This window comes from Danio rerio, chromosome 2 (assembly GCF_049306965.1).
Source record: "Danio rerio strain Tuebingen ecotype United States chromosome 2, GRCz12tu, whole genome shotgun sequence".
Classification (NCBI taxonomy): Eukaryota; Metazoa; Chordata; class Actinopteri; order Cypriniformes; family Danionidae; genus Danio; species Danio rerio.
In genome coordinates, this window is record NC_133177.1 from 42132620 (window position 1) to 42159682 (window position 27063).

Below are 27063 nucleotides of genomic sequence, written 5' to 3' on the forward strand. Positions count from 1 at the left end.
CAGTTTATACCACTGTGAATGCAAAATCATGCCAATCAGTCTATGCGAAATAAAAAAAATAATTAAATAGTCATAAACCGGCAGATCTACGCTCAAAAATATCTATATTTTAACTTGTTTAAACTACCTAAATAAAATGAGCTGAAACAACACAATTTTTGAGATTTCATTGGTACAACTTAAATTTTTTTTTGTGTTCAATCCACATAAAGTTGTTAAAAGTGTTAAGTTAACTTCAATTAAAGTTAATCAATTTGTGTTGGAACAACATAAATAAATTGTCTGGAACCCTGCATTTTTTACAATGTAGATCACCGATAGACACCGTAATTGTTCAAAAGACACTTTTCTTGTAAAATAGCTGTTTGTTTCTACATACAGCCTACAAAAGTAAAGTAAAATTGTTGAAAAGTTTGTATAGTTTGACCTACTGTAACCTCTGAAATAGCAAATCAGAGGATACTCTAGGTCAGAATAAACTAAATATCCCTGAAACCACTGAAAACTTAAATACTTTATATCAATAAATTAGATGTAATTAAAATAAATACAGGATAAGTTGGTGGTTCATTTTGCTGTGGCGACCCAAGATCAATAAAGGGACTAAGCCAAAAAGAAAATTAATGAATGAATGAAATAAATACATTTGATTCACTAAAGCTTGTATTACAGAACTAACCTTACCAAAAAAGTTTACCCCTCTGATCGTCAATGTATATTTCGCAACCTGATTACATCCCCACAATGTATGGGGATGCAAAAATTATACTTATACTTGCAAAAACACCATTTGTAATTTTACGATAAAATAAAATATATATTTTTAAACTAAATAAATAAGTTAATAAAAATATAAGTAAATAATTAATAAAATAATAATAGCTATTATTATACTATTAACTCTATTAACTTTTAACTAATTAAAACAGAAATTATGAGATCATTTTTTTTAACTGAATAAAAATGTACTCTATTCTCACATTAAAGTCTGTAATTTATAGAAACGCTCTCTCTCTCTCTCTCTCTCTCTCTCTCTCTCTCTCTCTCTCTCTCTCTCTCTATATATATATATATATATATATATATATATATATATATATATATATATATATATATATAGAGGGGTAAATGCAAATATGATTATAAACCACAAAGAAAAAAATCCCAGCACTGTTGTTTTTGTTATTGTCATTCATTTTTAATGCGCCTGGAAGGCACAGGACAGCAGCTGTCCACCTTGGGAGAAGTCTTGTCATTGGATTAAGATAATGATATTGTGAATAATAAATGAGAAGGATGTTTGAACAAAATTATACTGTGTGTTCATACAGGGAATTCCTCGGTCTGATAAATAAGACGAAATATTTAAACGACCGATAAGTGCACACATAAACCATCTCCGAATTTGACAATGTAAAACGTCAAAATGTCCAGCATAAAATTCACCAGCATAGTATTTAGACCGCTTATGAATAAATGCCTTATCATAGGTCAAGATTAATTGCTTGAGGAGTGACGTAGCAGCCTGATCCTGTGGGTTTTAACTCGCGCAACGCGCAGACACACATACCGCGTTTATACCTCGTGCGCTCGGACCGCGTCTCGCGCTGCTGGGAGTTCACTAGCGAGACTTCAGTACATCGTCGCTCAAGGACAGATAAAGCAAGAGAGTTGGTGTTTTTCTAGATTAACAGAGGAAGAATTAGGTCATCGCTTTCTGGTCGAAGTGTTGGGCTCAGCATGAAGATGCGCGCGATAACAGCGATGCTTCTCCTGGTGCTCTCCGGGCAGTGCGGCATCCTGGCTGGGAAAGGTAAGGCAGAGCGGACAACTTGGAATGTCACGGCGTGGAAAGAAACGCCTGGAGCTCAGTCAGTTAGATCAGCATTGTAGATCACATGTAATCAATGACTATCAGTTTGTGGGCATCAGAGCGTTAGTGACAGGTGGAGAGTCCCTACATCTGGTTGGCAACGCAGATGTTCTTATGTAGTACAAGTTTGTCTTTCCCTTTCCCGTTTTCTTAATAATGAACCTTCATTTAACTTCAGTGCATTCTTCGGCATTTTATGAAGATGAACAGATGTTTGCATCAATGTATAATTCTAACCAGATTCCATATTTACGTTTTCTCGACACGAGCCGTATTACAGCTATTTTCCTTCATCAATATTTCATTGACCTTTAAGACGCGTTTCTACCCATTTGATCAGTTCTGTACAATGACTGCATAGCGCTTAAGACTTCAAGAGCATTAAGCAAGAGGTTTTCCATGGTAAAAAAAATATTAATGTATTTTGGGAGCACAAACATTGAGATAAGATATCTAATTGTGTCTCTGGGGCAGTGATGAATATGGAGCAGCTCAGTTATTTGTTAGTGTACAAGTGGAATGCTTTAGATGATATGTGATAAATTACAGTCAGATTGGATCATGCAGGCTGGCAATGAAAGGCTGAGAGTGTCATTTCAGGTTGGCGATGAATCTTCCCTTATCGAATACGCATCTATCCATTAAGAGCTGAACTTGTTTTTCTGTTTCTCTTTTTTTCCATCAGTGTGAGTTTAGAATGCAATGATTGATAACCCATCTTTTTGGACAACCAAATGCATGGAAACAATGTGTTTTTATTGCTTTATGAAAGTATTTTACTACTAGAATGTTTAATTGGTGATAATAAGGAAATCAAATGTCTCTTTTTTTTTTTTTTTAAATGAAATGTTGATGTTATGAACCGGCAGGTGCCCAAGAAGACAAGATAGAGCTTTTGTTTGTTGGTTGCATTGACGTAAAGTTGGTTTTATATGCGTTCATTCATTCAGTTCCTGCTTGTAACATGCTCCCTATATTGATTACCATGATACTTTGAATATTAGGTCTGAAATCACATGTAAGTAAGACTTCAAAACAACATTAGCTCTATTTAATTGACTATGAGCAATGTTATACTTTGATAGCCATTGGCTGCTTATGTGATTTCCTTATTTAAAATTGGCAAAGACTACTTTTCTGAAATTATAATATTAAGAAGAAAGACCAAATGTGTGAATATAAAACCAGCTTTACCTCAATTTTGGTTGCTAAGGTCATCTGATTGTATTTAGGGTGTGTCTGTTGAAGTTATAATAAAATCCAAGCAGCTGTGACATTTTGATATGGACATTTTTTTTGTAAGATTTTGTCAAAAGACAGGCGTACATCATACACCACATCTAAATAGTATTATGATTTTTAATATTTATTTATTTATTTATTTATTTTATATTTCATTTATTTATCTTATATATGTATTTTATAAATGACTGTTAACTTAAAATTAACTGAAAGTTAATTCTACTCATTTAAAAAAAAGAGTTTTGAACTTTTGATTAAAGGGAATAAGTTAAATAAATACCTCACAACTTAAATGGAAAAGGTTTACTCGTATAGATTAGTTTTTGAACTCAAATGTTTTGTTTCAATCGGATTCCTCAAACACTTTGAGTTGCCTTGACTTATTGGGTTTTACAGCACTCAATTGGTTGAGGTCTCTTTATGTATTGGGGCTTACTTTGCTCAAATTGCTTCATTTACTCAAATGGATTAAGTTCATAGTACTCATTAGAATTTGTTTTTGAACTTAAATGGTTTGTTGCAATCGGTTTCCTCAAATGGTTTGAGTTACCTTAACTTTTTGGGTTTTACATATATTTTAATTGGTGTTAAGTGTTGTTATTATTGTATTAATCGTGTTACATACTTGTGAAGCACCACACATGTTAGAATGGTTTGCCCCTAGGTGATTAATAAAGTTTTAAACTAAACTAAAACTATTATTAAAAAAAATCTCCAAGCTTTAATTTAATATACAAACAAAGTAGAACATTTAGTTATTCTTTCATCCTAAAATAAAGTGCATAAAATACATACACTAATAGTGATGCTTTGTTAAATCGCCAACCAATAATAAAGTTGAATCTTATTATATTTTCCCTCATCAATACTTACTTGACCTTATTTTAATATTTTATAGTGATTTATCATCTTGATCAGTTTAAATTACAACACTTGTTGTAGCTGCATCTCTCTTTAATCTCCTTCATAAGGATCAATGAGGCGTTCAATGAGCACATAGTCCTAAAGACTTCAAGAGTGTAAAGTAGTGGATTTTTTCGCCGCTCCCATGAAAAAAAGCCGCTAATGTGTTTGGAGGAACACAAACATTGAGATAAGAGATCTAATTGTGTCTCTGGGGCAGTGATGAATATGGAACAGTTCAATTATTCGTCAGCGCGCAAGTAGAATGTCTGTCAGTAGGCCTACCTGCATGCGTGCCCTGATTTACTTTCCTTAGAAGTAACCCCTTGCTTGAGATTGGGCTCTTTCGGTGTAACAGATTGGCGAATCAGGGAATCGGAACCTTGAATATTTGCATATCAATTTTCTGGATTCCGGCACTCCATAAAAATTTGAACGTGGTGAAAAATGAGTTGAAAATTAAACTCCTTTATGCATGAAGAGTTGCACAAGGTGAGCGTGGCATTAGGAAAGAAGGAAGAGAATAGAAATATGAGGCAGAATTGAGAATATAAACCAATCATTAAATCTAAGCCGTTCTCGTTATGACTGAACACTTTTTATAGGTATGACATGACATTTGAATACCATCCAAACCTTGTGATATGTCTGGCAGATTGCCTTCAAAACTCTGTCTCTCCAAAAGAGGAGAAGGATTTCATCAAAATTACATCAGAATGCTATTGTAATATTGAATTCACATGTGGCCTGGCTTATCTCTGAATGCAAAACAGTTTATTATGGAGGTGCTCACATCACCATTTTATAATGGCAGTGTAAAAAGTTAGCTTTTGTGAGCATCGTTCTATACACAAGGTTGTGTATTGTATTTTATGGTACGCTTTTTCAGTGTGTGTGTGTTTGGGAACTAAAGCAATGACCTTGGGGGAAGTTGGGGCTATGCATTACCAGATGGATTTTGTAAGATGTATAGCTTGACGACTTTTAATAACAGAACAGACAGCTTTGATGTCGGCAAGGCCGTGTTTTGTTGTGTCTGACTATTGGAGAGCATTTCCAAAACTCAGAGTCTTGCAGTGAAAGAGAGATTGTGAGTTTTGCTTTTGCATGCTGGAGTACACAAGAAAGGGATAAAGGAGAAAGACAGCAGTGACAAATAAGGGTAGGTCTGTAAAAGCAGGCTGAGATTTATGCTGGCCTTTTCACAGAAAGCACAGCGTTATCCCAGAGCTAAATAAATTGGGTTGCTGATCTGGAATAGATGCATAACTTAGGCTTTCGTGCTGCGACCTAAGAACATCAAGCTTGGGGATGGGGGGGGAGAAAAAGGCGTTTTCTCTCTCTCTTTCTCTTTTTGGTTTGCTGCTGTTGTTCGGGGAGCCAAACGAAACACTGAAAACACTCGGCTAAGTGGACCACAGCTGTTAGATCTGTCTTTAGTCTTTTGTTTTCGAGAGATCTAGCTTTCTTTTTTGTCTTTGTCACAATGTGGCTTCTCAAGGAGCATGCCAATCTTCAAGCCAGAATGCCGTGCAAATGCTCAACTTAATTTAAACGTTAATTACCCAGCATGCATCATTAGCGTCGGCGTGATGAGCGGCAGGGAGGGATGAGGGGGGGGGGAAAGAAAGGGAGGGAAGGACAGGAAATAGCTGCATTTGGAGGTAAGATGGGCCCTGTCACTGCCGCTCTCTCGCCAGCTGGTCAGATGGCACCAGTCTCTCCCAGGGGTCAGATCTGGCCAATCTGCACAGAAATAACACTGGATGCTCTTCCGCGCACACACTCGCACAGCTGTAGTTTCTCCTGGATGTGTTTCTGAATCATGAAGCTCTGAACATGTATGCGCACACGCATTAAAGGATATAGTTCACCCACCAGAAAAAGATTCTTTCATCATTTACTCGCACTTATGTCTTTCCAGAGCAATGTTTGGAGTACAAAAGAAGATTTTTGGGAAAATGCCCATATTTGACACAAAAACAGTCTCAATATGTTTTCTGTTTTATTGGAGGCAGACAATTAAACTAAACTAAATTAAGTTTGGAATGGCATTGTACATTGTAAAATATATATTCAAAAATGCGGCAACACCACAGCTCCAAATATGCCAATTTATTAAACTAAAAAGACTGATACAAGGCGTAAAACCTTTTTAATTTAATAAATTGGCATTTTTGAGCTTTGGTGTTGCCACCTTTTTGAATATATATTTTTGCACTTTTTCTGTTTGGCTGAGCACCCATTTAAAGTGATGTGCATGCTATTGTGCATTTTTACATTTGTAAAAAATATCAGATAAAAAAAAATTATAAAAACTCTGAATATGGAATTTATGTACTATTATGAATTGAATAAGGGAACTTTTGATGGTTAAAATTCAACTTTGCAGTGTTACAGTAACTTTTATTTCAGAAATATATCATATAAGAAATGATATAAAGAGAATTAGCTTTGTATAAAAACAGAATACGTGTTGGCAGTTTATTAGCAGGTTTTATGTTTTACAAATTTGGACAGAATATATATATATATATATATATATATATATATATATATATATATATATATATATATATATATATATATATATATATATATATATATATATATATATATATATATATATATATATATAAACTTAAAAATGTCTTAAAAATAAATTTACAATTTTAAAAGTTGTTGAGAAAAGATCAAGGTCCCATAATGGCATAAAATATAATTACAAAATGTGTAAAAAAAATGGTTGATTTAAAGATATTTTCACAGTGTAAATGAAACCACGTTTGTGAACTAACCCTTTAAAGTTTACATGCACATTGTAAAAAATCCAACTTAAAAAAAAAAGTTGAAATTACTTGTTTTTTTGTTGGTTTGGCAAAAAAATCTGTAAACAAATGTCTATACAATTATATTTAACACATTTACTTAACCTAAATCAAAAATTTTTTTATTAAGTTAAAAAGATTAGTTTTGTAAGTTCACCCAAAAATCTTCTGCCAACTTTTTTACAAATCTCAGACCTCCTCACTTGAAAAAATAAGAGTTGCAGTATTTCCAACCCTAACAGCAATGACAAATAATAATAATAACATTGATGTTATAATTATGTTTATAATAATTGTTATAATTATTAACACTTAGCGCATGTGGACTGCTAATTTGTATTTAACTGTTATGTTTATATATTTAGGTAAGTTTTTTTCCTAACAAAATTTTAAAAAAAAATTCAGATGCCTTAAAACTTTCAAAACAACTACCCAAATGATAAAGCAAACGCTCAAACAATCAAATAATACATCAACGTGCATTCTCAAAATGAGAAATCAAATGTATTTGATATTAATTTTTCATGAACAACTCAGTAAAGTCCTGTAATAATTAAATGACAAATCAAATGCTCTAAATAAAATTTAAATGGAGAAACCAGTTTCTGGTTACACTCGCACAGCTGGAAACTCATGATGGACTGGTTAGTAGGACTTTAAAGACATATCACTCACACAGACTCTTTGCTGAGTCCTGTTTTATCCCCGTAAAGCATTACAAAGCATTTTGCCCTGTTTGTCCAGCCATGTTTTGATTCTTTTTTTGTTTACCTTTACTGTTGTTTTGCCTCCTGTGCAGTTTCTAATTCTGTGTCTAACACATGTTTTGTTAATATTTGTTTCTGTTTTAGTTTATTTTTCAATTAATATATGTTTGTTTGTTTTGACATTTTAGGTCAGTGCAACTGATGTGTTCAAAAGTTGAGTACACAAGAAAAAAACGAAAGGAAATATGGATTATGGGTTTTTGTTCACTCAACTTCAGGCATTCCAGTTCTGCAGACAAAAATGCTCAGTTGGCACAACTTAAGTTTTGTTACAGAGTAGTTCTCCTCTCCAGAAAACAAATAATCTTATGTTAACCCAAATAAATGTTTTTTGTATTATTAATTCATTTTCTTGTCGGCTTAGTCCCTTTATTAATCCGGGGTCGCCACAGTGGAATGTACCGCCAACTTATCCAGCACGTTTTTACGCAGTGGATGCCCTTCCAGCCGCAACCCATCTCAAGGAAAGTTTTTTGTATTAATGACTAATAATTTTTGGTCAGTGAAGCTGATGTTTTTAAGAGTTAAGTGAAAAAAAAAGTTATAAAAACAGATTTTTTTTTACAGGTTTTTTTTTTTTCTGGTACTAGCTTATCATTTTTTACAGTTCCGCGTCATATTTACACATAAATGTTCCCACCCACATATAAAGTGTATTTTCTCATCTCTGTGCTACTGATTGCTTGGTGCTGGCGGTGGAGCGCTGGGACCCTGCTCATATTTGCTGACCGTCTCTGAGAAGTGGGCTAGTCCCTGAGATTCAGTCTCAATTAAATTGCTCCAGCTCCAGAGAGAGGGATTCTAGGACGTTGTCCTCTAGCTTTCCATCTAATTGCCTGCATAGGGTGCCAGTGAGCTGACAACTGGCTATTGGGTGAATGTGGAGCTCATGGTGATGGTGCACGTGTGTGTGTAGGCGTTTGCATGACCATATGTTACAGAGCGATGGATCAAGAGTGTTCTTCTGCATGATGCATGTCTTTCTTTGGAAGTGAATGGATGTAATCACTGTGTTTACAATGGTGCACTACAAGATGGATTACTTCCAGCAGACCGCGAGACAGAATCCGCCTCTCTGGGTGAGAGATTGAATGTAGCATAGTCAGAAAGCATTGGAATTTTGTCCTCTATTTTCCCAAACATTCTTCGCAGTTTTGAAAACCCAGAGAAGTCTTCTCTGAAACATCCTTGCCACGTTGTTATTAAACAAGACTTGCTGTCAAGGCCTTGCAGTGCTGTCACTCACTGACCTCGGGATTTGTGCTGCACTGAATGCGCTGTGCTGAAAAGAAGCTAAACGCAAGGAAGCAGCGAATATAACTCATTGCTGTCCTCCTTTACGTACACCTTACCTTAGCACCTTTTTTTAAGGGCAAAATCTCCCCAGTATATGCTTCTCTGACCTTTTGCTGTTGTTTTGCGGTGCTGTACTCTGTTTCATTGAAGTGTTCTCTAAACCTGGTCTCAGTCAGCTTGCCATTTGCACGACTTGGAGTAAAGTCATTGTCTGATGACCTGCAGTGATTGGATCATACTGCAAGCTGCTGGCAGCGCACACGGCATCCTGGAGAGAAGCAGCATACATCTCATCTTTCAGCTTGATCTGCCGAAATACTTTTTCTGACCTTCCGTGGTGACAGGACCATCGAAAGAGTGAGCCAATCTGTGGCTTTAATAGAACTAGAAGCTGGGTATAAAGCACTGCCAAGACTCCATTGCGAAAGTCTAGATCAGTAAGGCCACTCATAGATTAGTCTTGGGAGAATCTGACTTGATATTTACAACATGGATCATAGCTTGGCATTTTGTTCCCCACCAGTCTGTAATTTTCAAGTTATACCAAAGATTTCATCAATATTTTAGTTGTTTGATTTAAGGTTGGAAAAAAAACTACTGTATATTGGACCACAAGGGCCAAAGATTCACACTGATATAAACTATTTTCAGTACTGGAAAGCCAGTTTACTATGTAGTTTAGCCCTGAACCCAACCAAATACACCTCAACAAGCTAATCACAGTGTTAACAATGACTTGTGAATTACAGAAGAATGGATTTAACTGGTATTGAAGAGCCCAGATAGCAAGAGTTATCTTCTTATTCTCCAAGATGTTAGTCTAAGGTAGCCTTATTAATCTGTATTTCCTATTAGGGAGATTGGGATTGGGATTGTCCTGAATAGAGTAGGCCCTTGCCCTTGAAGATAGGGGCCTCCAATACAAATTCTGTAGAATCAGCACATATTTAATATATAAACATATTTTCAGTGTAGAAACATATTGGCACATTTTGGAATGTGATGCATTTTTCTCTCTCCCCACCTACTGCTACTGTTTTGTTTGCCAAAATCTCACAAAAATAGGTTTGGATGGTTGTTGGACAAGGGTGCACAAAACGACTGAGCGGATTATTGATTTACCGTAACAGAGAGACACCCTACCAAGCTGAAGGTGACTTTTAGCTAGCTAACCAGTGCTTTATTCTCCTCGTACTTGGTAGCCTGGAAGTGATTAATTATCTTTTCATTTAGAATTACATCATGTTATTATTTTAGTACATTGTGTAAAATGCAACACATCATCTACAAACCATAACTTCTGTCTAGCACAGGCGTGTGTTCAAACTCTGTTCTGAAGGGACCGGTACCATGCATATTTCAGTTCCAACCCCAATTAAACGCACCTGAACCAGCTAATCAAGCTCTTACTAGAGCTGTGTAGTATGCTAAAAACTGTATGCGAGCTGATAGTAGCTGCGTCCCAAATCGCATACTTATGCACTATTCTACGCCATTTTGTAGTATAAATAGTGTAAGTAGTGCGTTCACACTGAAAACACTAAAAATAATAAGAGCACTTCAATTACCCGGATGATGCACTCATTCAGCCGCTAAAATGAAGTGTGTAATGATGGACACTTCACGCACTCAACGACCGCAGGTTTGCTCACGTAGCGGAAGGGGCGGAGCGATCGGACGCACATGTTGAATAACTTTATTTATTTTGGATGGTGAAAGCAAAATTCTCCTACGAGAGTGATTATAGCGCCTCCCGATGGTGAATGCAGCAATACTCACGGCAGGTATTACTTGATAATTCAGTCGTTTATTTCACTGATTTGGCAACAGTCAAACGTCATCAGGGAAACGGTTTGAATTTCCGCTTAGTAAAAATACATAAGTGTGCCATTTGGGACGACACTACATACATATACTATCCTGTTGAGTGTGTAAGTGCATAAGTACATAGTGCATGAGTGCATAGTGTATAGTGTGCCATTTGGGACGCAGCTAGTGTGTCCGAATTCACAAAGTGCGTCTCAAATTGCATACTTGTGCACTATTCTATGCCATTTTGTTGTATAAATAGTGTAAGAAGTGCATTCAAGCTGAAAACTCTAAAAATAGTAAGTGCACTTTAATTACCCGGATGATGCACTTATTCAACAGGTAAGTGAAGTATGGAATGAAGGACACTTCATACACTCAACGACCGTAGCCTTGCTCAGATAGAGGAAAGGGCATCGCTATCGGCGCTCATGTGGGATTACTTGATTTATTCAATTCAATTCAGCTTTATTTGTATAGCGCTTTTACAATGTAGATTGTGTCAAAGCAGCTTCACATAAATGGTCATAGTAACTGGAACAGTGTGGTTCAGGTTTTAGTGTTTAAGTTCAGTTCAGTTCAGTTTAGCTCAGTTCAGTGTGATTTAATCATTACTGAGAGTTCAAACACTGAAGAGCAAATTAATCGATGCGCAGCTCTACCAATCCTGAACCATGCGAGGCAGTGGCGACAGCGGAGAGGGAAAAAAAAAACTTCACCTGATGGGAGTGAAGAAAAAAAACCTTGAGAGAACCAGACTCAGTTGGGCACGACCATTTTAATTTCTCCGCTGGCCAAAAGTCTTGTGCAGAACTTCATTCGCCGTGGTTTATGCTGGAAGATGGCCTCAATGAAGACTCGTCTGTCCCTGGAGCGTCGCTGGAATCAGACACATGTTCTCCACTCCCCACGACCATCAGCGCAGCAGCAGCTCAGGATATGGCCTGGTCCCGGATATGGAATCCTTGGGATCATCACGTCGCTGGTCTTGGATCCAATCAGTGACTCCGTCTAATCTGAGGACCTCGGGATGAGTATCCCCAGGTGAAAATAGAGAATAAAGAGAATAATTAGCGTAGCTGCTGTTCATAGTGTATATAAGCAAGATGCAGAAGCCTGTGTGGAACCTGCTAGGTGATGCATTGAGTGTATGCTTTACTAAACAGATAGGTCTTTAATCTAGTTTTGAACTGAGAGAGTGTGTCTGAGCCTCGGACGTTACCAGGAAGGCTATTCCAGAGTGTAGGAGCCATGAAAGAGAAGGCTCGACCTCCTTTACTTGATTTTGCTATTCTAGGTACTACCAGAAGCCCTGAATTTTGAGATCTTAAGGAACGAGTTGGTTCGTAGCGAGACAGAAGGTTGGTTAGATAAACAGGAGCTAGATTATTTAGAGCTTTATAGGTGAGAAGTAATATTTTAAATTCAATACGAAATTTAACAGGCAGCCAGTGTAAGGAGGATAAAATTGGGGTTATATGATCATATTTTCTAGACCTGGTCAGAACTCTTTATTTATTTATTATGATTTTATTTATTATGACTTTATTTAGATTTATTTTGGATAAAGAAAGCACAATTCTTTTATGAGAGTGATTATAGCACCTCCTGTTGGTGAATGCAGTTCTACTCATGGCAGGTATTATTTGGTACTTTGGACATTCATTTCACTAATTTGACAACTGACAAACGTCACCAGGAAAACTGTTTGAATTTCGGCTTAGTAAAAAAAACAAAAAAACATTAGTGTTTCATTTGGGGTGACACTACATTCATAAATTGTGCTGTTGAGTGTGTAAGTGCATGAATACATGGTGCATAGTATGCCATTTGGGACACAGCTATAGAATTCGAAAAAGCGTATGCGAGAAGTACAAGGATAACTTACTACTTCCAGCGAGATTCTAAAGTGCACATCCGATGCACGTTACGCTATCCCATGCCACGCAAGAGAATTCATGAACGGGAGTGAAGCATCAGTTGCGTCGTGGGTAGATCACACATCAAAATGGCGGATGTAGTGCGTCCTTGTTCCATTTATATTACTCTTACTCATATTATATAAAACATACTTTTCTTACAGTCGAGTAGTACATTTGAATTTAGATACATTACCTACTGAGTAGTAAGCGATTTCAGACACAGCCTAGGTATACTAAAAACTTCCAGGCAGTTGTGTTGAAGGAAGTTGTAACTAAACTATGCAGGACACTGGCTCTCCTGGACCAAGTTTGGACACCTCTAGTCAACCAGCTGCATAATTTAGTTGCTATCATTATTTTAATCATTTATTTTCTTTTCAGCTTAGTCCCTTTATTAATCTGGGGTCACCACAGCAGAATGAACCGCCAACTTATTCAGCATATGTTTTAAGCAACGGATGTCCTTCCAGCCACAACCCAACACTGGAAACACCCACACACACTCGCACACACTCACATACACTATGGCCAACTTAGCTTATTTAATTCACCTGTAGCACATGCCTTTGGACTGTGAGGGAAACCGGAGCACCCAGTGAACACGGAGAGAACATGCAAACTCCACACAGAAATGCCTATTGACCCAGCCGGGGTTAAAACCAGCGACTTTCTTGTCGGCTTTAAAGTCATCCAAATTATGTTCTTTGCAATGCACACTACCAATTAAAAATTGAATTTTGATATGAAAAGTTTAGATTCAAAACTTCTAAATGCTGAACATTTTCTTTAAAAAATTTTCATTTTTATCAGGCTCCTGTCCTGTGTTTAGGTTCAGTAATTTCCATTTTTTGGCAAAGTGTACAGTTTTTTTCGATGTCTTTAAAAGGAAATAATTCAACATATACAAAGGAGTCTTTTACAATTTTAGATGGAAATTTCAGACAGCACTTGCATCTGAACTCATTGGACATTTACAATGTAACTTTATGGAACATGGACCTTACTTAATATTTGAATGATTATTGGCATAAAAGAAATCTATAATTTTGACCCAAACAGTACATAAAAAAATACACTTCCAGCAGAAGAAAATGTGGTCCACGGTCACATTTAATCTCTTCTGTTCTTCTGGGTTGGATGGAACACTGCGCCGATCTGATACCAACAGAGCCTATTTTAATTGAGCAGTTGTTGGATATTCTTGTAACATGCCGAGGGAATGCAAGAAGCAGGTGCTGCCCTTTGTGTTGTTTAGATGCTCCGAGAAAGCCATGAGTTTTATCTTTGGCTCATAAATGAGTTAGGAGGATGTTAATGTTGGTGGGTGCAGGAGACACCCGGCCTGTCAGACTGCAGGTGTTTGTTTTAGATAGAAGCAGCTGCAGCTCCGCCCCCTCCTTCCTCCCAGGTGGGAAAGCAACAAAGTCGGGGCGCGCAGCTCCTGATCTTTTTCCCTCTCATTCCACAAACACACATGGTGACTGTTGGGACTCAAACGGAGATAATGCGAATTCATTGCTGGGTAGTTTTAATTACATCCAGGATCTGCACAGATCAGCGTAAAATAATAATGCAGGTGCGACGTCTGCCTCCCTGTGTTTCAATAGATGACTGTCTATGTGTGTGTGTATGTTAGAGTTGTTGTAGAGAGCAAAAGAGTGCACACTGGCACAAAGAGAGATGAAAAAGAGACAGCCACTATCCGTCTGAGTGTTTTCATACGTGTGGCGCCTGTCATATGACTGTGCTGACTGAAGCTGAAATCAATAGTGCATGCCACGGGCCTCTCGCCACCGCTGCAGGAATGAAAGTGCTACGCTGTGCAACAAAGGCACAAGCTAGGGTGTTTTTGGGGTGCATTTGTAGGTTGTATGAGATACATCTTTCTCCTTGGTGCTTGATTTTCCATGGAGTTGGAGGCTGTCCGCGAGCAGCCCTGTACTTCAATAGTAAACGCTGCCACCCCGCGAGACCAGAGGAAGAGGAAGCTTGTCCTCATGAAAGAAGTTATTAATTTTCATAGTGCGTCCTGCAGTCAAAGGCATTATCATTTCTATCTCGCCTGCAGTGATACACTTGATTCACTTTAAGTATGTCCGTTAGACGAAGGCTTTTCTCTATCAGATACTGTAGAAGGAAAAAAAGAGAAAGATAAAAGGAGGAAAAATGGGAAGGATTCTCAAAATCTCAGCTGAAAATGGCACTGCCAGTTACCTGACCTCAGGACTTCCATTAACAACCTCAATCTAGTTCCCTCTCGCTTTCCCGCTCTTTGTTCTTTTGTGTTTGTTTGGATGCCATGTATGTTCTGTTTTTTTTTTTTTTTTTTTGTACTAGTTGTAGTAGTAGTAATAAGGGGGTTTGAAGAAAGCCAGGGTTCAATGAAAAAAATGCAATAGAGCTGACTTGTTAAAGTGTTTTTTGACAAGTAAATAATATTTGGCTGACATTGTTACGGTATGTTTTTAGAAACTGAATCATAAACCTTTGATTCAAATTGCAACATGGGGGTTCTGAATGCGAGCAAATTTAAGTGCAGCAAAGAAAGGCTCAGTCGCCGTTGTGCGTCTTCCAACCAGTTTTAACTTATTGTAACTCCAGAACTCCATGACATTATGGGGATTACATTCAAAATGGTCTTTGACATTTTTGGGAGACGTGACATTTCGCTGAGCATGAGACACCTTGAGACTGGCTAGCAGTGGTCTGCTGAGAGTGCTGTTTGATCCAAATACTGCAGGCATTGGAGAACTGTCTACAATGAATGATTTCTTTATCATGGCAACAAAAATATGCGCAAAACACAGCTTTTAAATCACCAACAGTATGAATGAAGAATAAAGTGGTCTTTTTTATTTTAATAATTCACATTATTAACAAACTATTAGCTAAGATGTATTAGCCCAGGAATTTGCTGCCTGTTTGTTAGTTAGTTAGTTGGGCAGTAGTTAATAATAAAGGTAAATTAGGTACTAATAAACAGTTGATATCTTAGTAATAAGCAGGGAATATGCCAGAAGTTAATGGTGTGAGTTATTTAAACTAAAGTGTTAATGAAAATGTTTTGAATGTGATAGCATTGAGCTGAAACATTGTCCTCACAGATTACTTTTTAAAAAATTATAATTAACATTCATTCGTAACTGTTATTTCCTCCCTGCAAGGATACATTTTCCGCAAGCAACTGAGAAAATTGCAAAGTTTAAGTAACACACATACCTGTCAACCCACACATTTTTCCTGAATTGCCCATGTTTTACAATTCTATCCCGCTATCATCACATAAAGGTAATTTTGCATGTTTGTTCCATATTTTCAATCTTTCTATGAAGGGTGGCAATAAACATTACAGAGCCGATCCTCCCTATACAAAACCCATACTGAAAACACTTTTAAATAAATCTAAAAATGGCACGATTCCCTTCCTTTTCATTACAGGTGCAGTTGCCCCTCCCTCCTATGCAATCCACAAAACAGTCAGTTCATGTAGCCGTGCGTGACTGTTAGACGCGCTTCACAGTGATAAATAGATGCTGTTTTCCAAATAAATGCTGTCCACGCAATTTGAAGCGGAGCGAAAGTGGACACTGGGTTTTGGGTGCATGTTTAAATACTGATAAATACACAATGATAATAATAATAATAATAATAATAATAATAGTAACAACATCTAAACATTGGTGGGTTTTCTTTTAAACACATCAATTTTGTCTTAATTAAGCATAAAAGTTAGGAAAGCCATCAAATGCTTTCATTACAGATATGTGCAGTTTTAAAGTGACACCTCTGTTATTTAATGCAATCAAACGAACAATCTAAATGAGTGATTCATTCGCAGCTCTCTGAATAGGCTAAACGGTTTGCTATTTTATTTGTTTTTTGTAAATAATAATAATAACAATACTAATACTACTACTACTACTACTACTACTACTACTACTACTACTAATAATAATAAAAACAATGATAAAACATATTACTGACCTTGCAACTGCTTATTTACAATAAAACGGCTACAGATAACATATTTAGTATTTTTGGAATTTTACATTTATTTTTAGAGAGGGGGATCCCTTATTTTCACACCCCAATGTTGACAGGTATGTAACAGACTATTTTTAATATTATAAACAAGTACGTCATTACATTTCTTGTCCAGCAATAGAAAAACAACACTTACACAATTGCAAGCAATGTAGCCTGAATTATAAATAAATTATTCTTATGATTCTTCTTGAATCATTACAAAAGACTCCCAAACTTGAATTCATTAGAGTTTTTCTTTTATTATTGTTGTATTTCTTTGTATTGTTTGACATATTAACTACTATGAAATAATGATTTACCCACTTTCCCTTTTTATTGCACCATAATTTCTTGCATATAATTCCTACTGAAACCATTTTTTGTAGCAGTCTACCTGCAAAAAAAAACAACAAAAAAAAACATTTGCAGTATTTATGTATTGAATGGTTGATACTCAGAGTTGTGTTGGAAACGCTTTATATATATTTAATGAAATGCTGTGCAAAATGCAACATTTTGGATCCTGATCTCAGAGTTGCTTCTCTTTTCTGGCCACTCCAGCACATTTTTCATGTTCTTTTGGAACACGAGGGCTACAATGGAGAAAGGGAGAGATCTAAAGCATTCGAGTGAAGCCCAGGGCTTGGCCGAAGGGTTGTAAGTCACTCAGAATGACATCTCAACAGAAGCTGATGATCTGTTAGTGAAATATGGAGAGGGGCGATGTGAACCCTCTGGACCCCTCACAGATGCCAGGCTTGAGTTATTGCTGACCTTACAGGTTTTTATCTACACTGTGTTGGAGCGAAATGCTGACCGATCGTTTATTCAGACTTATTTGTACATATTACCAGTGTGTGCTGAAGAGACCGATGGATATTAGTATTCATGTTGGGATATTAAAGAAATTTAATGAGCAGCACTGTTCTGTTTACAACTCGATGACCCATGAGCAAATAACTTAGAAGTGTGAGAGGCTCATGTAAACAAATAAGAGCAAATAAATAATACACATTTCTTTGACAATACAGTGGAAAGGGTGGAAAGCACAGGATCGAACGACATTGTTTCCAAGATTTGTGATTGTGGTGAAACAAATTTAGTGCTAATAGTTATGTTATGAAGGCCGATATTCAATATTTATAATCAATGGTATTGGCTGGTGCACATACAGCTCTTTCTCCTACTCCAGTTTGACCACTGTGGTAATACTTATATATCCATAAATAATAATAGTAATAATAATAATAATAATAATAATAATAATAATAATAATAATAATAATAATATACAAACCTGTTTTAAATAAATCTTATTCATAATTTCATTAACATAATGGTTTTCAAATGACACAGAATTTGATAACTTCAATTTCATGCAATTTTGAATGTTTCAATATATCGCCATTGCCAAGAATTAAAGGGATAGCTAACCCAAAACCCTCATGTAGTTGATTTGAGTTTCTTTATTTTGTTGAACACAAAGGGTGATATTTGGAAGAATGCTGGTGTAGCTGACACCCACATCCTAGGCTCAATATTATTATGCATCCTTGTATACATTTTTGGACGGTGTGAAATATGTGCCAGGTGGTATTTTTTATTTTATGCAGTTTTTGTTATCGCAAGTCCACCAAAGGTCCCTGTGTATGCTTTTTCAGATCTCAAATATCTCTCGCGAGTGCCATTCACACCTGCTGTTTTCACGTAAATCCACCAGAGGCCACTGTGTACGTTTTTCTTTTTAGATGTCAAATATCTCTCACGAGTGCCATTCATGCCTGCTGTTCTCCCGTAAATCCACCAGAGGCCGCTGTGTGCGCTTTTTCAGATGTCAAATATCTCTTTCGAGTACCTTTCACATCTGCTGTTATCACGTAAATCCACCAGAGGCCACTGTGTGCACTTTTTCAAATGTTAAATATCTCTATCGATTTCCTTTCACATCTGCTGTTCTCACGTAAATCCACCAGAGGGTGCTGTCGACTGACCAACCAACCGACCATTTTTTGTCTTTTGTTTTTGTTTTACCTTTTTTTTGGAGAACCAATCTTTTACAGACTCAAACCCCCCGTCATCACGGTCAACTTCTTGCTGCATCAAAAGTCTGCCGACGGATGTGGCGAGCCACTGGGCAAGCTGGTCACAGCGAAAAAGCTTTCCACATAGAGGTAAGCGGTCAGCTAGTATATCGCGAAATCATCATGCTGCCCTCAAGCGTTCGCCTTATCGAGGAAATGCAGCTGTACGTAGCTCTAGCTACATAATTTGCCCTCTTCAGAAGTGTATACGGGGGTATGTTTTGACAATGAGCCTGTGTTTGACACCCATCAAATTTCATAGTATTTTTTTTTTCCAACTATGGAAGTCAGTGGGTCCTACCAAGTAATTTAAAAATTATTGTGTTCGACAGAAGAAACTTGAACAAGTGAAGGGTGAGTAAATTATGGCAGAATTTTTATTTTTGGGTAAAAAAAATAAATAAATAAATAAAATCAATATTGGTCAACCATTCATTTGAACTTCCTTCATCCAGTGCCACCCAAAGCTCCAAATGATCCACTTAGCTGTTGCATGACCCTCTGGATCCAAACATCCACCACCTTAGTTAGCACAGATACCGTGTAAAGTGCTTTGATAGGTGCCTGACTCGCTCTTTGCTCCTTCCCGCTCTCACTTTGTCTGTGTAAAAGCCAGAGTGATCCCGGCTTTTGTGCTGACCGAACTTGAAGCCAGCTGCTCTTCTTGGAGGCGTTGAAGAGGGTTTTCAGGGCTGCTAGGCGTGAAGGTTTTCGCTGCTGACACAGAGCCTCTCTCTAACTCTCCTGTCTTTCTCCAGTCTGAGTCATTATCTCTCCAAAAGCCCCTTTCCTCCGCCTTCTCTCTACCCTCTCAGCGAGAGCGCTGTGTGCTATGCTCACGGGGAAAAGGAGCACAGGCCTAATTGGATTTGGGAGCAATCTGTCGCCTCGCCTTTCTCTTTCGGATCACACTGACAATCGCAGGTGCCCTTTATTTCCTCGCTACTGTCCACGACACCGCAACATTTTTGTGTCGGCTGCCTCGTCTTGTTCATTTTTTGCCATTTGCTCTTAAAAAAAATAGCTGTGTAGGATAAGCTCACAACAAGGCCGAGGTTTGATGAAAGTTTTAGGAATGTTTTACTCATTCTAATCCCACAGATTCCAGTTGCGTCTTGCTGTTTTTGGTAAATATACACACAGGCTGCTTTTAGCTCAGGGTGAACCTGCAGGGATCTGCAGTGACTCTTTCCAGCACCGCACTGAGAGAGGAGAAGTATGAAAACAACACGAATGTGTGTTGCCATCTCAGTGCCTGTGTGTGTGTTGTGTACCTGCACACACTCCCCCTGAGTGCTCATTACTCATGTTTGGAGCTGAATTGTCCCTGTCTGAACACCTGTGCCAGTGTGCTCGAGGCTCCCAGATGAATGCAAGTGAGGCAGTCTAGTCTCCTCCTCTCTTCCACTTTCAAATAAGTACTGTGGTGATGCTGTGGTAAAGTAATGGGATCACAAGGTAATATTAGGGTACTTTGATGTTTTCTTATAGTATTTCTAAGGATCGTCAAGTTTGATAAAGTCTTTTAAACATATAGAGATCAGAATCTTGTCTAATCTCGTCTCTTCTCTGCTCATATTGTCTAATATTTTTGCATTCCTTGTCATTTATCATATTCATATTGTCTCAACATGGCTTCTGTTTGTGTCCTTGTGTCCTTGTGTTGTGTCCATCACTGTAATAAATTCCCAGAATTTCATAAAGTTACAGTAACTTTTCACAGTAAATTACATTAGTGTCACTTTACATGGTTTAACTGTAAAATTTGACTGTATTCGGAAGTTTGTAAAATCAAGGCTGGCATCATGATTACAGCAAATTACTGTAAAATTGGCTATATTTTTTGCACGTTAGTTACTGGAATTCAAACACTTTTCAGTTATTGTGAAGTACCTCACAGTAATTTACTGTCAATTTACATACTGTACCTTACTGTACCTTAATGGCATTATTAACCAGTAATTTAACTTTAAATATAAGGAAAAATATTTAACAGTGTTGTCTCTCCTTCATTCTAGAGTAGGGTCTGTCTGCGGACTTCAAGACAGGGGTGTTACATGAATGGGCCTTAGGGGCATAACTTGTAGTACATTAGAGGTGTAACTTGAAGTTATTTACCCATGTCAAAACTGTACACCAGTTATAAACATCTACACCTACTCCACACCTAAACCCAGTCATCACAGTTATTAACATCTTTACCTACCACAACCCTAAACCCAACCATCATCGTTATTAAAGTCTACGCCTTCCCCAAACCTAAACCCAACCATCACAGTTATTAACCTCTACACCTTGCCCAAACCTAAACCCAACCATCACAGTTATTAATGTCTACACCTTCCCCAAACCTAAACCAAACCATCATAGTTATTAACGTCTATACCTACCACAACCCTAAACCCAGCCATCATTGTTATTAATGTCTATATACCACAACTTTTAACCCAGGCATCATCGTTATTAACGTCTACACCTTCCCCAAACTTAAATCCAACCATCATAGTTATTAACCTCTACACCTTCCTTAACCCTAAACCCGACTATCACAGTTTTTAACGTACTGCCGTGAGCTGCAGAGTTTTTCATACTTGACACGCTCGTGAGTGGAGTTGCATGGTGAAGTTGCTAAATGAATGAATATAATAATATATCAAATGAATTTGTTGTGGATAAATTTGGAGAAATCATGAAAACATTTGATGGAAACGTTCTCTGGTATTTACGCCATCTTGCCATCAACATCTCATTTTGAGATCTCGCATGGTTCACTGGGATCTTGATAACTGCAAGTTATGCCTCTGACTTACAAGTTACGCCCCTTCATCTTATGTCCCCGTCTTACAGTCCGCAAATAGATACACTTGGCATTCTCTGAAATATAGGCAGAAGACCTGTCACTAGAGTGGTACCTTTTCAAAAGGTACAGTTGTACCTGCCAGGTCTATATTTGTACCTTAAAGGTACATATTAATACCTATAAAGTACAAATGTGTACTTCATAGTACCTTAGACAAACGAAAGTGCACCTTTTATGGTACCAATATGCACCTGTAAGGTCTAAGTGTACCTTTTGAATAGGGTTTGCTTTATTTTGTACCTTATTTTTGAGTGTTTTTTTTTCTTTTTTATTATTATTATTATTATTATTATTATTATTATATTTCTTCTACTCTCTTTTCTCTTCTCAAATCTTCTTGTGAACATTCTCCAAGTACACATTCTTGGATCTTCTCCGTCGTTGTAGTATCTCTTTCCTTCACTTGATTCTCAGTCCTTTTTACTTCTCTTTTCAACTCGTTCACTTGTTTCTTCTTGCATTCACTCTCATTCTGTTCGTTTCTCTTCTCACATCTTGTCTTTTCACACCTTCTTGTAGCTACTCTTCTCACACCTTCTCTTTTCTCATTTCCTATTGTTTTTTCTCTCCTTTTCCTTTTTTCCTCTTGCATCTTTTCCCATGTTCTTTCATCACTTTTCACTTCTTTCCTTTTTCACCTCTTCTATTTGACTCTCTTTTTTTGTTTTGCACAAAACTCACTTTCTCTTGTGCACACACACATACATTTTTCTTGGCTCTTCCCTCTTTCTCTATCTCTCAGGCCATCTCACCCTCCTCTCTTCCTCCTTTCCCTAATGCAACCTGGTTCCGGAGAGCAGGAACTATCTGACCTATTTTCAGCGGTCCATCTCTGGTGTATTCGTTTAGGGCATGATTTGTTGCGGTTGTGTTAGTCTTATCTGTGTTTGTGTGAGGGAGACTGACAGAAAGAGCAAGAAATGGACAGCGAGATGAAATAGTAATGTGAAAAATGTGTTAAATTAAAAAGAAACAGTTGCAGAAGTAAAAATATTTTCACAGATCTTTGTCATACCTCTTTTAAACTAGTGAGGTGTTTAGAATTTTATTTTGAATATAAAATAGCCCATGTGATCTATTCTAGAATTTCATCTATATTCCAGAATTTCAAAAGTTATATTGAAAAGCTTTTTTTGTGTGTGGCTGCTACCATTTCATGTTGTGTGTAGTGTAGCTGTTTGTGAATGTAAATGGCCTGTGCAGTTTTGAAGATGAAAGTGCATGCCAAATAAAGCCATGGTCTCCAAAAAGAAAGATCAGATCGAAAAATCTGACTGGACTGGGTTTGTGTTGTCGATTATATATTGAGAAGATGTTGTTTTCTGCACTGGGTAAGACAGTCTTTTGCACATACAGTAGTTGATGGATGAGTACTCTAATTGAGATTGTAAAATCTACATTATTGTTATAAATGTTTGCTGAGGAAGCCTTTGGAAATTGAGATATGGTGATGGTCATTTAGTTACTGACATGCACTCTAAGTGGTGACCCAATCAATACAAATGGGGTCATTTAACCAATCGAAGTGCATTGGAAAAGGAGGGGTTTAGAGAGACCAGAACTTTGAATCCACGTTGCAGACACTGAGAGAATAGTATTTTTAATTTGAGATTCATGTAAACTCGTTGGATACTTCCAAAAAGGCCAATGTTTAGATGGATCAAGATCCCAAAGTTTGTGATCATTATTTTATCCATTAATGCACCAATTTGTTTCTATTTTATTTTTGAAAATGAATGTATTGATAAATATAATCAAAGTGAGGAAAAAAAATCTTCTGGGCTTTTGCGCTAGAAAAGGAGGGGTTTAGCAAGACCAGACCAGAATCCACATTACAGACACTGAGAGAACAATAATGTTTTTAATCTTAGATTCACGTAAACCCATTGTTTGATACCGCCAAAATCGGGAGTTAAATAGTTTAGATGGACCAAGAACCCAACGTTTGTGACCATTATTCTTTCCATTAGTGCACCCATTTGTTTCTATTTTATTTCTCCAAATGAATTTATTGATAAATATAATAAAAGTCTGAAGAAAAAAAAACAAGTCTGGGTTTTTGCTTTGGAAAAGGAGGGGTTAAGAGAGACCAGAACTTTAAATCCATGTTACAGACACTGAGATAACAGTATTTTGATCTTAGATTCATGTAGACACATTGTTGGAGAGCTCCAAAATAGGGCCAATGTTTAGATGGATCAAGCACCCAAAGTCTCTGATCATTATTCTATCCTTTTATCCATTTATGTTGTTCCATTTTCATTTCTGTAAAGGAATATAATGAGAAATATAATAAAAGTCTGTGTTTTTTGCACTGGAAAAGAAGAGGTTTGGAGAGACTTAGAGAAAAAAAAATAGTAGTGTTTTTTTTTTTTTACTTTATGCCCCATTCAATTTGAATGGGTGACGTCAGGCGTTGCCGAACTGCATTGTGGATGCGTTGGCGCTGCTTCAGAGGTGTTGCTCGCTGCAGAAGTTGTGACTAGCTGAACTTTTCAAGCGCCGACGGAAGCTTCAGCAAATCATATCGCTATATGCAAATGCACCAGCTTGACAGTGGCCTATTGCTGACTGAATTTCATTGGCTGACGCTGCTATGATGATCGCTTCAGCCCCAACTTCAGACATGCCTTTAGTCAAGCGTTGACGCTGAAGCACCGTGTGAATGGGGCGTTAGACTCATGTACACACATTGTTGGATACCTCTAAAGTAGGACGAATGTTTAGATGGATCAAGAGTTTTGTGATCATTATACTTTATAATCATGCACCATTTGTTTCTGTTTTATTTCTGCAAAGGAATTTATTGCTAAATATAATAAAAGTCTGAACAACTTTTCTTCTGGGTTTATAATTTGTGACTTGCAGTAAGGAAATCTGTCAGCGTGTCTGAAGTGACTGATGTATGTTTGTTTAGTCTTGTCTGGTGTGTATGCATATGTCCTGGTTATCTCTCTGCTACAGTGTGGTTTGGAGGTGCTCTCCAGCATTTTTTCAGTCTGTTTTGATGTCTTGCTGGGCTCTCCAGTGAGCACTCCCTGCTGCGGGCCGCGCTCAAGCGTAACCACAATGCCACCGACGCCCCACGCCCCCTTAACCACATGCTGGGATGCAAAGTCGACTTTCTCCTCCTCAGTCGTCCTGTTGCCATATCTTGCTTTCTTACCCCCTGCCTATCCCACCATATGGCTCACTCATACGCCTTCCCATAACAATGCATCTTTCTTGCATCATGAGAGTGTCCCCCAATGGTAGAGCATCTTAAATAAATTATGTTTGCAGTTGTTTTACATGAGATGAGTAATTGATTGCATTAAATATCGCCTTCTATGCTGTAAACCTAATAAATTCAAGATGAGTCCCAAATCGCATGCAGTACTCTACGCCATTTTGTAGTATAAATATTGTAAGTAGTGCATTCACAATGGAGTTTCTAAAAAGAATAAGAGTACTTTAAATATTCGGGTGTTATGCATTTTGTTTAACATTCTGAATATCTTTTTTTTATTTTTTTTATTTGACTCTTTATGCACTCAATGGTCACAGCTTTGCTCGCAGAAGTAAGGAGAGGACCTATGGGGTGCTAAGGTTAGATTGCTTTTATGTATTGCAGGTTGTTCAAGCAAAATTATACTTTGAAAGGAGTTATACTACATTAACTCATGATAATTTTCATACCCCTTGGTTTCAAGTGTGGTCCTGAAAAATCTCTGTTTCGAGGGCTATCTAGCCCTTCCTTTTAGCCATACGCCTTCAAGTTGAAGAGAATTGGGACACCCCTACCCCTTCATGTGAACACGCAAAACAAGCGATGAGGGAAGGACTAAGGGGTAGAGTTGTGATTGGGCCTTAATGTCAACATTTATTTTCATTAAAATAAATAGATTTTAATGCTTTGTCAGGTTGTATAAGTTCATTGTTTTATATAACAAAATTTATGTTTACGTAACTGACTTCTATTAAACTTTTAAAATATTTGAGGGAAATGAACTCATTTAATTCAGTTACTTTGACTGATATTACAGCATATCTTACAAACAGATGAAGCTGAGGGGGCTGGAAAAAAACAACAACAACTAACTTTAATCTCATTGACATTTTGTTTGTTTTTGCTGGCATTATTTTTACCTCATATCAGCGGAAAGAAGAATTTTGCATGGTCAGCTCAATTTGTGTGTGTGTATTTATTTTTATGCTGTTTGTCTGGCTGCCTTGCTCACATCACTTTTAAAAAGCAATACTCTGAATTTCTGAACGGTGGATAAGCGGCGGTTTGAGACATGCTTCACTGACAGCTGCTCTGCTGAGGCGAGTTTTGTTTGAGTTCTATGTGTGTGTGTGTGTGTGTGTGTGTGTGTGTGTGTGCTTCTGCATGCGGCTTTTCCAAAGCATCACAGTTGTTCCTTCTAGACAGCAAGAGATAAAATGGAGACCAAACTGAGACTTTTGCACCACTTTTGCCGGAAGAAAAAGACTTCAGGCTCTTGTTTTCATCTTATTTCAGAAAGACTGCTACAGTGATAAGGTTTTATTTAAAAATGCTGTCTTTTTGATATGTTTATGGCCAAGTTTATAAAACCCTGTTTAGTGCTTTTTGTTTAATTGATCAAAAGTGACAGTAAAGACATTTATAACGCTTTAAATTATTTCTTTTTTTTCTTCTCCTGAATGATTTCTTTTTTTTTAAAAGAATTGCCGTTTTGTAAAAGGATTACATTAGAAACTTAATTGCGTATTGCTGATTACATTATACCAGTTTGTCATTAAACACTTTAAAAAATGTTAATTAAAAGTTGGATGAATATGTATTTAAATAGAAATTTGCAGTAGCTTGTTATTCACAGGCGATTTATGCTTTTGAATTGCATTATGGGACCTTGACTTATACTCTGAGAACTTTTAATTGTGAAAATGTCATTTATTTTCATTACATTTAAACTGACATTTTAGGGTTTAAAATGAAATAATTTCTTAGCTGTTTGTGTAAATTATAGTACACACTGTAATTATAATGAGCCCAGCATACACACAATGTCATAAGACGTTAATATTAGGTTAGATTTAGGTCACCTTCTTTTAAGGACAATGTTCTTTTGATGTCCAATAACGACGTTAAGTGACGTTAATATTTTGTTGACTTTGGGTTGGTTTGGAAACTGATCAAAATTCAATGGTGAGGCAACATCTTAAACCAACGTTAAATACGGACATTAAGTTTATTTATAAACTAATTTCGAGAGGATCACATGCTAATGACTGGTCATGATTGATTCTCCAATCAGATAAATCCTAACTCGCTATAAACAACCAGAGTTTTTATCTCAATATCTTTGTCTTGAAGAACCCTTCCCTACCCACCCCTACTCCCCCTCCTTTCCAGATGGGCGACACAGCGGTCCAGTGATTAGCACTGTTACCTCACAGCAAGAATTTCTCTGATGAAAGTCCCTAATAAAC

General features: G+C 37.1%; 1 protein-coding gene across 2 annotated transcripts in view; it reads left to right on the forward strand.

Moving 5' to 3' along the window:
• Positions 1–1566: 1566 nt before the first annotated feature.
• The window catches only part of clstn2a (calsyntenin 2a), a 445439-nt gene continuing 419942 nt past the window's right edge, over positions 1567–27063 (forward strand). Inside the window, exon 1 of one of the 2 annotated variants that reach the window (XM_073910342.1) lies at positions 1567–1813. In XM_073910342.1, coding sequence (XP_073766443.1) covers positions 1741–1813 — 73 coding nt within the window. In that variant the 5' untranslated portion in view covers positions 1567–1740. The remainder of the gene's footprint in view (positions 1814–27063) is intronic. The other variant, NM_001159839.1, reaches the window with a different exon arrangement.